Source organism: Oryza brachyantha, chromosome 8 (assembly GCF_000231095.2).
Source record: "Oryza brachyantha chromosome 8, ObraRS2, whole genome shotgun sequence".
Taxonomy (NCBI): domain Eukaryota; kingdom Viridiplantae; phylum Streptophyta; class Magnoliopsida; order Poales; family Poaceae; genus Oryza; species Oryza brachyantha.
In genome coordinates this window covers 8,790,970-8,807,906 of record NC_023170.2, presented here as the reverse complement: position 1 = coordinate 8,807,906, position 16,937 = coordinate 8,790,970, and the positions used below count along the sequence as shown (strand labels likewise).

The following is a 16,937-nucleotide window of genomic DNA, read 5'->3' as shown; positions in this document are numbered from 1 at the left end:
TTGTATTTATTTTTAGGTTAATATCGACGAGCTCAATCTCTCGTGCGCGCATTAGTTCATCTTCTAAGGGACGAAATTAGTCTTCAATCCACGCTGAGCATGCGTTGTAGAAGTTGGAATTAAATGTATATTTTGACCTTTACATGCTACTAAATTATTCAACAAATTATTATAGCTAGTGCCTACAATAACCAATTACTCTCTTCGTATAAGATACAAGAATTTATATAGCTAAGCATGAGTATTGAAAGAGTTGTTGATTTTTCAAAATTTATTATAATTTACACACGATTAAAAATAACTTGACGTGGTGTAAAGCCTGTCATGTTTGCTACTAACAAATATAAAATCTCTCTTTGCCTTGGATAAAAAATCCTTCGGTGACGCGGCCAGGTCGATCTCAATGTTGTTTTCCAGCAGCTCGCAATTTGCCATGTCGATCTTAATGTTGTTTTCTAGCAGCTTGCGATTAATCTACAGTATTTTGATAGTATCTTATAATAATAAATTAAAAAGGCCAGCTTCCAGAACCAAACTACTAAACTATCGATCGATCGGCTCAAGTCAAACGCGGGCGCGTAATTTCAATCGTAAAACTTGACACCCTTGTCGTGGTCGTCGCAGGGCCTGACGTGGCGGGCGAGGTCGTCCACGTCGACGGCCTTGCCCCGGCACTCCTCGTCGCCCGCGCGCGGCGGCGTGAGGTTGCACGGCTCCATGGACACGGCGCGCCGGCACGGCGTCGCGGGGACCCTGTGGCCGTGCGCCGGCGCCAGGATCGTCGGGCGCACCCCCGCCAGGCTGGCGCCCACGTACCCGAACGTCGACATCCCCGACGTGACCAGCTCGTCGGAGAAGCCGAGCAGGTAGATCTCCGACAGCGCCTTCTGGTTGTGGAGTAGCTTCTCCGTCGCCTGCCGCTCCTCGTGCGTCGGCTGGAACACCGCCACCAGCACGCCGCCCTTCGCCGCGTGCTCGTAGTACGTCGCCCTGATCCGCTCGTAGTAGTCCGGGTACAGCGACGCGATCAGGATGGCCGTCGTCGTCGAGCCATTGCTGTTGTTGTCGTTCGTCTCGCTGAGATCGCCGCCGTCGTCGGTTTCGGGGAGTATGTGCTCCTGGCGGGAGCAGGCGAGGATCTGGTTGTAGAGGTCGTCGACGGGGATGGAGGCGAAGCTGAACATCCTTATCTGGATGCCGATCGTCCTGTTCGCCGGCGAAAGGTAGGTGTCGTGGTACCTGGTGACCATGCCCCACACGGCGTTGGTCGGGTGGAGCAGGTAGCGCATCAGGAGGTGGCACGCGCTCTCCTTCGCCGGGAACAGCCGCTGGAGCTCGCCGTTGAACTCGGCGACGGAGTAGAGCGACGGCACGAAGTAGAGGTCGCTGTAGAGCAGCAGCCAGTTCACCTTCCCTAGCGCGCGCTGGTCGTCGCCGCAGAAGAAGAGCCTGTCCACCATGTGCCACCCTAGGCTCAGGTACACGTACGCCGGCACCGTGCCGTTCGCCGCCGCGTCCACGACGATCTTCTTCTTCGCGCGGAGGCTCATGTACGACACGTCGGGGCGGGGGCCGAGCCCGAAGAGGTTGCCGACGGGGAAATCCGGCGGGAGCAGCCACGTGGTGCCCGGGAACGGCTCGCAGAAGAGCTCGGAGGTGTCCGGGGGCAGGTCGACGAGGAGGACGCGGTCGGTGAGGAGCGCGTAGAGGAAGCCGCTGACCATGGACAGCATGCGGTTGCCGAGGCCGTCGAAGGGGAGCCAGACGATGTACCTGCACTCCATGCCGTCGGCGCTGCGGCCGGACCGGAGCTGCTCGACGGACGCGTTGTAGGGCGCCGTGCCGGGGGCGCACCTCCGGTGCCGGGCCTCGTAGGCGCGCAGCTTCGCCAGGAGGTGCGGCGACGGCGCGTACGGGAAGTGCTTGTAGTACCACGCGGACTGGTACCTGCTCCGGCACGACCGCCGGTCCATGCCCGGCGGCAGCAGCCCGCCGAGGAGCTCGTCGACCTGCCTGGTGGCCCCACCGCCGCGAGAGGTGTTCGTCGTAAACTCTACATTCATGGCGGTCAGCTTGTCACTCGCGAGCTGCAGAACAGACGACGCGCTCTCCCGCCCGAGGACGAAGAACGCGAGCAGCGGCAGCGCCACCACCACGCCGACGACCAGCACCCGCCCGCGCCACCACCGCTCCTTCTCCTTCCCACGCATGCGGCCGCCGCCGCCGCCGCCGCTGCTCGGGAACCACGGCTCCCGCTCAGCCGCCGCCGAGCCATCTTCCAGCTTGGAGACACCTCCATCACCGCTGACCATCTCCATCCTGGACGCACCACCTCTGCACGCAGGCGCATCGACGACGACGACGACGACGAGGCTTGCTTTAATCCTCGCTGGAGCAGCTGGATTCGATGTTCGCCATGCGCGATCTTGCCGTGCAGTTGACCTGGCGGCTCATTTACTCCGTGTGCATGTCAAGCCAGATCGAGCGAGCGAGCTTGACTTCCGACGAATTCGAGAAGATCATGTAACACACTAGTCTGTATAAGCAAATACAACCTCCCTACCATAATAACGTCATTTTTTAATTTCTTTATCCAATGTTTTGACTATTTGTCTTATTTAAAAAATTTATTAAAATACTTAAAATAATTAGTCACGTATAAAGTACTATTCATATTTTATCATCTAGTAACAATAAAAATATTAATCGCAAAAAAATTTAGGACGAAAAGTCAAAACATTATATCTAAATACTGAAAAATAATCTTATTTTAGTACAGGGTAGTATTCTTAATCTTTGGCTACTTGCTTGCATTGGCAATAAAGCTGGCATGCATGTTATTGTTGCTGGTCTTAGCTGCAATGGGTGCACGTTGCTTCTTCCAATTGTATATGTTGATTGATTATTCGGCGCCTCAGGAGTCTCTTACTGCGCTGCATTGGTTGACGGTTGACAGTTTGACTGCAGGACACGTAACGTAACCCCGGCCGCGCCATTAAAGTGACATATCTCTCTCCAAATCAACTGCTTTCTCCTTTCAAAGAATATAAATAAACGCCTCTATGAATTAAGTTCGTAAAAGATCAAGGCTGAATAGGATCGGAAAGACTATGAAACTGAGATCATGATTAAGACAACATAAACGAGGTAGGTATTGATGTGACCATAACAACCATACATATAACAATTGCTCGTATCATATGTCAATAAGAAGGTAAGAAGACAGTGAGATCAAGTTGTCCAAGTTTAGGATTCCCGAGACACTACTAGCTTCAAACTTACGTCAAATCTACATACGAGATATATCCGTTTCATGCACATGAATACTTCAAGAAAAGTTTTTTGAGTCTCTTTCTACGCATCTAGTGTCATTACGAAATTTCTTCTGAGTCATGCACAATAACAAAAACAAGGTATTATAACACATTTTATGGGATTATAGGCTTGTAACTTCGTCTATGACCCTGGTCCAAGTGGGGCCTAAGGGGTTGCACCCCAAACAGGGGGAGGACACCCCATTGACCTCCACTCCTTAAATAGCTAGTTACCCCTTCAGGTTTAGTTAGGTTTTCTTTTGTAAGTTTAGCTTAGGCTACTTTCTTGTAGCGCGGGTGTTGGATTAATTGTCGTCTACTTGTTTGGGAATCCCAATTTTAATTAAGATTGATCTTTTATTTTTCACTTATATCTCGTAAATTAGTGCTTGTTTTATCTTATTCTTGCAGGAGTAAGGTTGATCTACACTAACAAGATCAATAATTCCTGTAGAAGTGTATCGATTGCTAAGATGCAACACAACAACGTCTCGTACGATTGTAATCGGATCATTAATATAATTTCTACAAATCATAGTTATCTCAACTCACCGAAAGATCGGTACATCAGGTATGGTTATGAATAAAGCAGAAACAAATTAAATAGGAGATTATGATTAATACAAGAATCGATTGGTACTTTATGAATCCTTGTCTACACGTGCTTATATTTTGCAACCAAATGTGAATACTCTGAAGCTTGGATTAAGGAGGTGGCAGCGGAGTTTGCCGGTGCTGCTGCTAATTTGCTATGTCTGCTGTAGCATCCGATGCATTAATCTATTGGTGTTGTTGTTGCATTTTCTGCATCATCATTATCATCACGTGTGTATGGGTAGTGAGCACCTAGGCAATGGTTGGGTTTTCTGGTGCGTCGGAGGAAAGTCTAAATTCTATAGAAACCAGAGATCAGCAATCCATGAAAGCTGACGCCCAAATTAATTGAAACGATGAATGACTAAAATAAACGAAAGATCGAAGCAAGATTTATGCGGAGAATATTTTTGCATGCACCTAAATAAAATCATACAAATACTGATTGCGAAATAAATTAATTGCAGCAACTAAATTGTTAGCGATAGCATAAACAAATACCACAACCCATAAATCTTAGTTACCAACTAATGCATACCTCCCATTGAACTCCTGACTGACCGTCAAATAAATTCCTTAAATGACCCAAATCCTTTTTTCTGATACCCTAGACTGATTTGTGTTGAGAAAACTCTACTTGAACAAGCGAGCAAGAATTTTTCCCAACCCACGGAAATGAATCCCATATTTCCCCCAAAACAACTCCAAGTGCAAAAGCATATGCAAATGGAAAGTGTTTCATAGGGCAGGGTTTTCATTTGTCTCATCCTACGATCAAGGTTGACTTTGATACCAACTTGTCACGCCTAGAAATTTATGAACCAGAATTCCCAAGCTAAATGTGTATTAAATCCTTGTCCAGAACCAATCACCAACATGTCACGCCTAGAAATTCATGTGCCAGAATTCCCAAGCTAAATGTGTACTAAATCCCTGTCCAAGAGTAATCAGGGTTACGCAAGCAACAAAAATTGACATGCAATACCTCGTTTTATAAAACAAATTAAAAGTCTTATAAATTCAGCGAAAAAGATAAAATGAGCTAAACTAAGTCTTGATGCTCGCATCCTTACGGTAGGACCGAAGCCTACTCCTATGAGTTGCTGCAAGTGATGACTCCGCTCCACACACATCTTTGACAGTAGGATTAAAGCCCACTCCTATTAGCTGCCTCCATCCAAGTACTCTAGCTCTAGGGGAAATGTAAAGCAAAGCTGAGTACTACCCATGGTACACAGGAAATGACACCCAAGAGGAGAAATATGATTCAAAACATTTCGAGGGAGACTAAGGGGTTAATTCGCATAAAGCAGCACAAAATAGTATATAAGGAGTAACAGAGTTATAAAAGATAAAGTAAACAGTAATTCTAAACACTACCCAATGTTACACCGTATTGCAATAAGCCCAGCCTTTCATCTTAACTAAACCAGTTCCATTAAGTCAATATTATTGAAGATGAGACTGATTAATCACGGTAAATCTAGTAGGTCGTCCACAACCACAGACACAACTATTGGAATAGTTTTACTTTGATGAGTTGTGTACCGTTATACCCCCAAGACATAGCCTTGCAACACGTTATCATGTGCCAACGTGTCACCGTGACATATCAGAAATGAACTATGGTAGGATCCATCGCATCACCCTTCCTATCCAAGCGCACCACACTGCAATTTTCCCCTACCCTAAACCAAGGTAGGCAACCCCTTATTGTGCCAAGATGAATCTAGAAGCAACATTGGCCGTTGCGGGGTCCATCAAAATTTCATCACGCTCAACTTTGTCTGGGTACTGTAACAGCCCTAGGTTTGTAACTAGGTATTTAGAAGTGCATTGGTTGTCTTTTAGATTGCATGCTTACTATATGGCAATTTAATCATATGGGATAACAAAATTAACTCTAATCGGTAAAATTGAAACCACTTGTATTTGATCAATAACCTGAACAGAAGTATAGATATTTAATATTTTATTCAAATATTAGTTTATTTGTCATCAACAAATATAAATTTTGTTGAATTTTAGCTCTATGGTTAGGCCTCCTAAAAATTCAAACCAAGTTTCAGCCTAACCAATTTCATCTTTTCACAAGATTTAAAATACTTGGAATTTATGTGCGAAACTATCAAAAATGGAAACTAGGTAACTCAATCTATCTGAACACTAGAACACATATTTTTCACGGTCTTGTAGCTAGGTCAAATTAGTTTACCATGAGAGGGAAAGAAAATAAATCCTGAAAACTGCAAGAATCATTCTATACTCAGTTTTTCACCCACCTCTCTCACCTTCCTAAACAGCCATGACTTGGGCCCACTTGTCATTAACCTTGGGTGCCTCTTTAGCCCCACAACACACCCATGGACGTCCTCCCCACCTCAGGACTTAAGGGGGGCAGAGCAACCCCCTTTCTTCTTCCTCCTCTTTCATTTTCACTATTTGTTCTTTCTCTTCTTCCTCAAGCTGAGCACTCATCTCTCTTTTCCTCCCCAAATCCCATCCAATAGCCCAAGATCCAGCCCTGCATGTCACACCATAAGATCCCCAAGATTCTAAGCTTTCCATCCATCCAAATGGCTTGCACATGCATGGAGAGTTGAGAGAGATCGAGAAGGAATAAGAGAGAGTGGTGTTTTCAGCAGCAGCACCTGTTGAACATCTATAGCGGCGTTCTATAGGTCATCCACTTTGTTGTTGCAGCTAGAAGGTGGCTGCAACTCACCCCGATTTCATCTCTTTTGATTTCGGTTTAAGCAGCCCCTAAGTAACATCTTTTGCCATCAGCCCGGGGCTTTGCTTCGTCTCTTGCTGTCATCCCGAGGCCTTAGCCTTGCACAACACCACGTCCAGGCTGCTGCCATGTGAGCCAAGTCCAGTGGAAATTGGAGAAAGGGGAGTGAAAATAGAAACCGATATCTGAGTTAGCTATTGAGCTGAAACAGGTATGAAGTTTAAAAATCCATAACTAATTCATATGAACTCCGAATTCAGTGAACCAAATTCCTATAAATTCATAAAATAGAGCTCTTTATTGTTGTGAAATAAAAAGTGCTAACTTCTATACTGATAATACCTCTAAAAATAGGAATAGCTGTATGTACACTATTAAAAACCCTCATGATGTTTGAGCTTGGAAAATTCATAACTAAAGCATACCAACACATATGGTTGTGAAATATTTTTTTCTTAAGACCAGTGAGTAGTTTACTTTCATCTAAAAATAATATCTTTGGTAACATGTTTGTTTGGTTTGCAAGTAGGTTCTAGTGCACTAGGTGGTACTAGCTTAATTGTTAACTGCACTATTCAGCTTACATGATTTACTTTTTATCTCCTAAACAATAAGTGATATTCTATTGATTCTTTCACCTAAATTCATGTTAACATGTGCTCTACTCACAGTATTTATTTCATGATTTATTGATCATTTTGCATGTGCATGTTTATTTGGCTCTTATTCACATATTGCTTCTTTTCGGTAGATTTGAAGAATCTGGAGAGTTTCGAGCCATATCCAGAGGAGGATAGTGACTACCCTCAGCAGGAAGGCAAACACCTAAGCATATAGAACCTATGTTTTCTCAATAAATATTTTGGTTGCAAAACTATAACCATATATATGCATGTGTTGCCTAGATATTAAAATGTCAGTTTTGGGTGGATTGGTAGATCCTAATTATGCATTTATTCCCTGTTATATTGCTGACCTTATGCCTTGTCACCACCGTATAGGAGTGTTAGGCTTGTTTACTTCATTCATGCTTAGCATGCTTAGTGCTAATAGAAGTATAAGGATTGACAGTACTATCATTTTGTAGTGTATATATAACTTGTATTAATGGGCATAAAACTTGAGCACTTACACTAAATTATAGTTGATGAAATATGCTGGACTTGGACGGGTGGTAGGGCGATGAAGGGAGGTTGGTTTCCCCTGATGCAAGTAGCCCCGTCTGGGTCGTCAAGAACCGAATATTTTGACATCTATTCAAGCACCCTTCGTACTTATCACATGCCTTATTTGGGACCGGCTTATACTTTACTAGCTCAATTGTGATTATTTATATCACATTGGAGAGACGTGAGGGCAGGTAGCCCTTTGGAGGGCCTCGGGTTCCTATGTTGACCGGGGGTGCCTCCCGTGTGGCGCGCCCACCTTGGTCACACCACGCACACACGTGACTGAGTCGTCGGGAACCCCGGCGTGGTATAGGTGGTTGGGGTGGGGTTAGGAAAGACATGTAATGAGCTTGTATCACTCGCGTACCGCACTCGACGGGGTGTGTAGCTTTTGATCCTTGTTCATTTCATGTGGGTACAGTTGTACACCTCTGATCAGAGTATAATCTATTTGAATAGCCGCGTCCTCGGTTATGGACATTGCTTGATGTGTTAGTCAGTTATGTTAGCATCAAATGTGGATCAATATGGATGAGTTTATGTTTTATGGTGGTGTTGGCATGCTGTGCCATGATGGTGTGGACTTGGATAGTCCCTTGTTGTTGGTGAGAGCGTCGTTTGGGCTCTTTTACTTATGCATTTCAGAATTATATACTTGCTGTCCTCAAGTTAAAATGATGTCATATTTGCTATTACTTAATCGCTTTGACTGTTATTTTCTCAATAAAATTGGCTTTATGCAAATATTGAATATAGATGACTTAAGTTAAGGTAAACCTTGCATACTCCTCTCTCCCTTTTATATATAGTTTTGGGTAAGACTTGCGAGTACAATCTTGTACTTAATCCGGTGTCTGCATTTTCAGGTGAGGATTCTGGGTATGAGTTGTACTTCTTGTGTGGTCACTGCTCTGCCGGGGGTGGCGAGGGCAGTGAGTGATCGCTTCTCTTGCAGCTTGGCTCTTGCCCGATTGGTTTGCCTTGTGGGGTTGTGGCACCGCCGGCTTTTATCTTATGCTTATGAGCTCTATTTGAGTCTTCCCCTGCTACTCATTTTGTGTATGTTGGGATCTTGGACCCTATGTTGTATCATGTACCTTGCCACTTATTATCCATGATATCGTATTGTTACGACTATTAATTGCTTACGATGAAAATGTGAGGCTAGTCGCATTCCTGGGGACTAGCTAAGCATGAGTAACGGGTTTTGATCGCTTGAGATAATCAGGGATAGCGCTTTGGATCGAGTCACTGGGGTATGCTTTTGGTCGCCACTTCGAGTGGTTGATAGGCATATGACGGAGTAGACTGGCAAGCTATCTTACGGTTATGTCTTGCGCTCACTATTCGGTATTCCGGTTATTATAACAGAAGGTTGTCAACCGTGATCATGGACACATCGAGGATGAGTGGCTATTTATGCGTGTATGGATCCCACTCCTCCAATAGTATGTGGTGGTCACGTTGGACATTGGATGTTATAATACTCGGAGTGTCCACAGGTACAACGAACAGGATAAAGCTATACCACAAATCTCACCATTGCCTATTGTAGCTTCTGGTTAGTACTGTAATTCTCCTAGGGTTTGCCGTGAATCGGTTGTTAATTGCCATGGGCGCGACTAGTAAACGATGCACCCACAATTCATCATTAGGCATGTTTTAGTTGCATTGATACCATGATGCCCTATGTCCACTGTCATCAATATTAAACTAAGTTAAACATTACATATGATATTTCCAAGTGAACTAGTTGATATAAACGGCTATGAATTCCACCTGCCAGCGGCTTGGGTAAAGGGAGAGGTGAACTTGGCAGTGAGTGTTGGGCCATGGCATTCAGCCGGCCCAACAAAGAGAGAGGGGGAGGGAGGGGCGTAGGGAGAGAGATAGGCCGGGTTAGCCTAGGAGGGGTGGAGAGAGGTGGGCCGACGCAAGAGAGAGGCCCGATTCGGCCCACTAGCCAAGCGAGGGAGGAAAAAAAAGAGAGGAGACGAAATTTGTTTAGTTCCAATATCTATATTTTAATTATTTAAAATTATTTCCTGTGCTCTTTAAATCATGTTAGCGGTTTGTGCATGGGAAAAAATAGATACTCTCGACATGTCACTTCCTATTTAATTATGAAAATTTTTTTATGGTTAGCTACCGATTAGATTAAATAATTTATTTGGTTGAATTAGGCTTAGGAGGGAGAGGAACGTCGGAGGGTGACAATTTATTTTATGGATTTCTTGATTTCTAGGATTTTGAATTATTGTTGTGAAGAAGTTTCTACGGTTACAAATGCTTGCTGAACATAATTGATCAGTATAATGAACAAAAATTGAAGCAAATCATGGCAAGACAATATAAAATTGGATATCCTAATCCGATCTTATTAATGAAAATAACTTAAGTTTTTAGTATCGATGATTTCCTAGATACTTAGGCTTCAAATAGTTATGAACAAAGTAATGTATGATAAAAGGATAAGGATTCTGTGATACTAAATAAGTCTATATGATTGATTTGCAGTCATTTGATCCCTTAGCCTATTCACGATCACCTATCAAAATATGCGGAACAAAAAATAGCAGATGAAGCCATTGATCACTTCTTTCCCCTTTTTTTCAGATTTATCTTTTTTTTATCGCCAGTTTTGTTCTTCATGTTTGCGGCAACGACGCTCGCTGTCCGTACATGACATGAAATAAGTCTATACGAACATGCAGTAGGCCGTACATGACATGAAAGAAGTCTAAATGAACATGGTTCACCGAGAGGCCCGGCCCCCGGATCCTTACGGCATTCGATCCGGATCACTTGCTACTGTAGAGGGCTACAGTAACCAGAACTTGGAGCATCTTTTTGTCATTGGATTAAAACGGACAAACCAGATCAAACGTTGCATTAATGCACAGTATTTGCTACGGTACCTAAAATCACTGTGGCTACAGTACTGTTCATGGTATTTTTTGCTGTGCTTGATTGTTTACATTAATGCAGGCAATCCGGACCCAACCGCATTTACTTCTTTACTACAGCTAAGGCTTTCGGACCCTAACTTTGCACCCTTGCGCCGAACTCACAAAGGAGTCCCACGGACTCATGCTTAAGGAGCTCACGGTCCGATAACATCACATCGAATCTTTTGACACTTAAATAAAGCATTAAACATAGGTAAAAAAATCTAATTGCACATCTAGGGAAGAAATTGCGAGACGAATATTTTGAGCCTAATTAGTTCATGCTTAGCCATAAGTGCTATTGTAAACCACATGCGGTAACGACGGATTAATTAGATTAAAAAGATTTGTCTTGTGGTTTCTAGACGAGCTATGAAATTCGCTTTTTCATTTGGGTCCGAAAATCCATTCTAACATCCGGTCAAACGTCCTATGTGGCACCCAAAAATTTTCTTTTCATGAACTAAACGGTGCCAACTTGAAACACAGCGAAATATCATTACCATATGATTAATTAAGTATTCTCTCTATTATGCATTATAAGACATTCTGGATTTGACTAAATTTATTTCTACGCTAATAAATTTACACACATATATAAAATATATACATTAATATTTGGATAAATCTAGTCAAAATCCAAAATGTCGTATAATATGGAATGAAAGGAGTATTAACAATTCCAAACTTGAAAAATAGATTACTCTAATTTTTAAGCAACTTTGGTACAAACTTTTTTAGCAAAATACACACATTTTTAGTAGTTTGGGAATCTTGCATACAAAAAAGAGCTAAAGATTAGCCCTTAGGCCACGCCGCGTTCGGCTCCAAGACATCTAACCTCAAATTCCCTCATTTTTCGTGCACATGGTTCTCAAACTGCTAAACGGTGTATTTTTACGAAAATTTTCTATAGGAAAGTTATTTTAAAAATCATATTAATCTATTTTGTATTTTATATAATTAATAATTAATTACTTATATACAAATCTAGTACTATGTTTTCACGCCAGATAACATATCCCCATCCTACTCTAGCTGAACGCGGCCTTATGGGGTTTGTGAACCAACCCAACTAATATGTGGGCTTCTTGTCTTATAAATAACATGTCAGAGTGAGCAGTTGTCACGCCCAGAAATTCCTCACACGAATTTCTGAACTTAATTGTGTATTAAAATCCCTGTCCAGGACCAGCCAGGGTACACAAAAAGACAATGTTGATTACATAACCATCGTTCCTAGAAACAACTGAAAATAACACTTAATCTAACGAAAATGCAGCGGAAAGAAAGGTAGACTAGCTCCAGCGGGTACGGCTCCAGTCCACCGACAAAGCTTCGACGGTAGACCAGCTCACTCCTGAGAGTCTTCTCCACCAGACTCAACTTCTAACTCTGAAGGGGGAAATTGAGCAAGGCTACCACCGTACTCAACAAGTAACACGAAAAAGATGGTAATAAATGATGCATAGGGATTATCAAGGGCAGGCTAGGGTTAGTTGCAATAAAGCAGCGGTTAAACAAATAACAGAGATTAAAATGAATAAAGGTAATTGAATACATTAATGGATAAGTAAATAACAGTTGTAAAATACCACAACACTGTCCAACGCTACACCACGTTGCGACAGGCCCAACCCCTACTCAACGTTACACCACGTTGCAGTAGTCCCGAGTGAAAACCAGTTTACTCAAGTTATTAAAAGGTTCACTAATCACAGTGAAGCTGGAAGTTCGCCCGTAATCATGGGCACGGCTATTCGAATAGATTATACTCTGATCAGAGGTGTACTACTATACCCACAAGACACGACTCCACTACACTTGAACGTGCGCCGACATACCACCATGGTATACCGGAAAGGAGACCGTGATAGGACCCGTCACACAACCCTCCCTATTTAATCGCACCGCACTTCAGGTTTCACCCCCTCCTTTACACCAAGTCGGGCAGTCCCCTCTTGTGCCTTGGTAGATCCGGAAGCAGCAGAGGCTTTCGTTACACCACAATTGCCCGTCCATACTCCATCACGCCTACCCTTGCCTGGTACGTCAAATAGTTCGAAGCCATGCTTCAAATCCCACCTTACCCATTTTGGCATGTGGTTAGCACTTAATTACTTCCAGGGTTTCCCGTGAACCGGTCCTTAATTGCCATGGGTGCGACAAAACCATACACCCACAGCCCACCATTATCAATATTTTAGTTGACATTAACCCGAACCGAGTGATGAATCATTATTACAGCTATTCAGAACTAAGCATGATTAAATGTGATCCCATGAGCTACTTGTTCTAAGCACGGCTAAGCATTAACCTAGGCCTAACTCTAATCAAGTTACCCTCGGTCTAGCATGAATAAAGTTGGATAATCAACGGCATAATAATAAGGTTTACCCGAAGAAAATAAATACAGTAAATACTTTAATTAAAACGATGCATATTTGAATAAACAAAGCAGGGAATTTGCAATAACGGGTTCAACATGATCAAAGATGAGTGCCACTTGCCTTGCTTTGGCCCCTGGGGAACTTCGGTGACGATCTCGAAGTAAACCGGCTCTTCGGCGGGGTCCGAATCTAAGCGACAAAGCACAAAAATAAATAAAACAGGCACAAACTCTACTGAAACAGCAAAAGAAAGTATTTTTAATGGATTCTTGACAATTTTATGAATTTAATGAAATTTGAATGGACCTAAACGGAGATTAGATGAATTACTTATGAATTTTAGAATTTTCTGGGTTTTTAGACTAAACAGAAAAGTCCTAAATCAATTATTGCGCAATTAATGGGGCTGCTGACGTCAGCGAGGAGAGAGGGAGTCGGGTCCGACAGATGGGGTCCACCTGTCGGTGAGGGAGAGGGGGAAGGAGGGGCTGACACGCGGGCCCGGGGAGGAGAGAGAGGAAGGAAAGTCTGGCGGGTGGGACCCGCCGGCCGGCGAGACGAAAACAGAGAGGGGGAGGAGAGCGTGGCCGGTGGCGAACGACTCGAGCGACGTGGCGGCGGCGTGACCCGGCGGTGGCGACGACGGCGGGCGCGGCGGCGACGACGCGACCAGCGGCAACAGCGCGGGACGGCGGCTGGCGGCAGATGCGTCGCACCGCGGCGGCACGACGGGAACGCCGGGCGGCTTGGGGAGGCAACGACGGCGCGACGAGCGCGGCGATGCGGCGAATGGCGGGCGCGCTCCGGCGGTGAACGGCGGTGACGGCGAGGCGACGAGGGTGGCGGGTGATGACGCGACGGCAACGACCGGTGACTCGCGGCGCTCGGCGACGACGATGCGGCGAGGGCACAGCGGCGGCGGTGGAGGGAACGATAGAGGGAGGTGGGGACGCTCACAGGCGGAGGCAAACGCGGCAGAGGGTCGGCGAGGAGGCGGGATAGGTGGCGACGTCCGACGGCGCGGCGGCGACGACTGGGCGATGGGATCGGGCTTGGCGGTGGTGAGGTCGGGCGCGGCGTCGACCGGGTGGCGAGAGGATGCGCGGGCGCTGGGGATGCCCACCGGCGACGACAGGGGCGGCAACCAGTCCGTGACAGCAGGGCGGAGGTGGTGATGGCGCTCCACGGTGGCGACCGGCGGCGAGACGCGAGATCGATCGGCGGTGGAGGAGGACAGTGCGGCGGCGGCGAGAGCTTTGGGCGGAGAGGGAAAAGTGGGCGACGGCGCAGCGGCGGTGGGCATTTATAGCGCGGGGAGGCCGGCTAGGGCGGAGGCGGTGGTTGGAGACCGAGTCGGCGACGCGGCGGGCTAGGCGGCGGCCGTTGCGGCGACGGCGGTTGCGGCGGAGGAGTTGGAGTCAGCGGCGGCGCGGCGCGGGCTCGGACTCGGCCAGCGCGGGCGCGGTCGCTGATAGGTAGGCCCCGCCTGTCAGTGGCGCAAAGGCGGAGGGAGGCGGCGACGGACTTTGCGGGCGAAGGGCGCGGCGCGCTGGGCCGAGGCAGCCCGGCCGGGAGGGAGGAGGCACGCGCGCGGGAGAGGAGGCGGCCGGTCGGCTGGGCCGGCCTGGAGGGAGAGGTGGGCCGGCTCGGCTGGGCCGGCCCTGGAAGGAGGAGAGGAAAAAGAAAAAGGAAAAAGAAAAGGAATGGGTGGAAAATTGGACTTCGGCCCAATTTGAGAAGGAAGGGAAAAAGAAAGGAAAAAGGAGAGAAAAAGGAAAGCCCACTTTTGCCGAGTTTTAAATTAATTTGCTTGGCCAAATTTTATACTTCTGCAATTTGAGTTTAAATCCTGTTAATTGATTTGCGAACCTCGATTTAATTAAGTTAATTTCTTTTAGAGGGATTTTTCCTGAGTTAATTAAGCCGATTATTATTTACGGATTTCTTTTACGAACTTACGCTTGGGACAAAACTCCGGGTGTGACAGCAGTACTGCATAAGATCTAAATCCACAATGATCAACGTGCGTCGGGAGGTGAATAATAATTATGCTACTAGTGAATAGTGATAGTATATCCGTAGAAGTAATATATATTGATTTATCTATAGTGACAACAAACAAAGTTGTAGGGATACATGTAGCCTACAATAGCGTAAAATAAAAATTTCTAACACGTAAACCAGAAACCATGTAAGTAAAGGATCATGGATCATTACCACAAGACGTTCTGTGCAGCACAAAAAGGTGCTAAAAGGTCAAAGTAATGTAGACGATCTAGCGCGCACCGACGTGGAAGAAGCAAAGAAGCGTGGCCAAGCCACGTCGTGTCACCAGCGAACGATGGCTGGCGAGAGGAAGGAGGAATGGAAGGTGACGGGCAAGGGAGCAGGCCGGCATGCAGCACGTGCGCCGGTGCTACCGCGCCACGCCGTAGTCGCTGGAGGAAGGAGGAGAGAGGAGGGAGCCAAGGCTGGCTAGGGTTAGGGTTCCAGTCAACAGCGGCGGTTGGGTCAGGGTATTTGCCACCCTGATCTCACCAGTCGACCATCGGATTGGCCACCTGCAATCGGACGACTACAAATGAATGGGCCGAATATGGCCCACGTAGGAGCGCACGCGGAGTAAGAATCCGGACCTAGGCCTAGGTTGCGGCATGGGTAAGGGAAAGCGCACGAGATGGGAAGAAAAAGACCGTGGCCGGTTGCTTGCGCATAGAAAAAAGTCTGATGTGGCTCCCTCGACCAAGAGAAAATAAAGGGCCTTTGGGCCGAAGAGTTAAAGTTTGGTTTTGGTCCCTAAAGCCAAACAGAAAAAGAGTTAAGTCTGTTTAGGGTCCCTATGGACCAAAGAAAGAGAAATAAAGTTAGTGTTAAGTCTTTATGTTATTTCATTTATTTATTTCAGAAGCATCTAATGTCATAGTTGTTTATTTCTAAACTTTTTTGCCAACGTAAAACTGTTTAGAGAGTTAAGTTATGCTCAACTTAAAGTGTTTATGTGTGGACCCCACGTGGGCCCAGAAAAGGCAGGGAGGGAGGACTGACTGCCGTTGGAGAGGGAGCGATGAGGACACTATCGCCGTCGTGCCGTGCCGCCACGCGCCGCCCCTCCTCGCCGCCGCACCGCCACCCCTGCCGCGCGCCCCCCTCACCATCGCGCGCCCGTGCCTGCCGCGCCACCGCCGCTGCCAAAACAGAGAGGGAGGGAGGAAGTGAGTGAGTGAGTGGAGAGAGAGTAAGAGTAGGGTTAGGGTATTTAAATGGGCTTTTTGGGCATTTATTTTTATTGGGCTTTTAAAGTTTATAATGCCTCCTCTTTTTTATTTGTATTCTATTTTTTTAAGAAAAAGTAACCAAGGATTACATGTGTCAACTATTCTCACTTAATGATATTTTTAAAATATAAAATCCTGTTGCAACGCACGGATAATTTGCTAGTGAATCCAACAAGTGCTTATATTTTGTGACGAAGAGAAAAAAATACAGAATATTGATAGAAATTATTGTATTAAAGTATAAGAATCATCTATTTCAAGGGATGGCTAACAACCAAGGGCTATATTCGGGGGAGAGCAGTCGATTAACACATGATTAATTAAATATTAACTAAAAATTAAAAAATAGATTAATACGATTGTTAAAAAGAATTTTTTTAGAGAATTTTAGAAAACATATATAATTTAACAGTTTAGAAAACAGTTGTGTGTAGAAGATGAGACGGTAGAAGCAGGAAAAGAGAGAAAAGATATAACTAAACTTGGAAGAGAAGGAATACCCTAAGGAGGTGT

General features: G+C 45.5%; 1 protein-coding gene across 1 annotated transcript; it reads right to left on the bottom strand.

Moving 5' to 3' along the window:
• Window positions 1–584: 584 nt before the first annotated feature.
• Window positions 585–2,318, bottom strand: LOC102707705 (probable fucosyltransferase 7). The gene has a single exon (XM_040527145.1). The coding sequence runs from the start codon at window positions 2,316–2,318 to the stop codon at window positions 585–587; it is 1,734 nt and encodes a 577-aa protein (XP_040383079.1).
• Window positions 2,319–16,937: the final 14,619 nt, after the last annotated feature.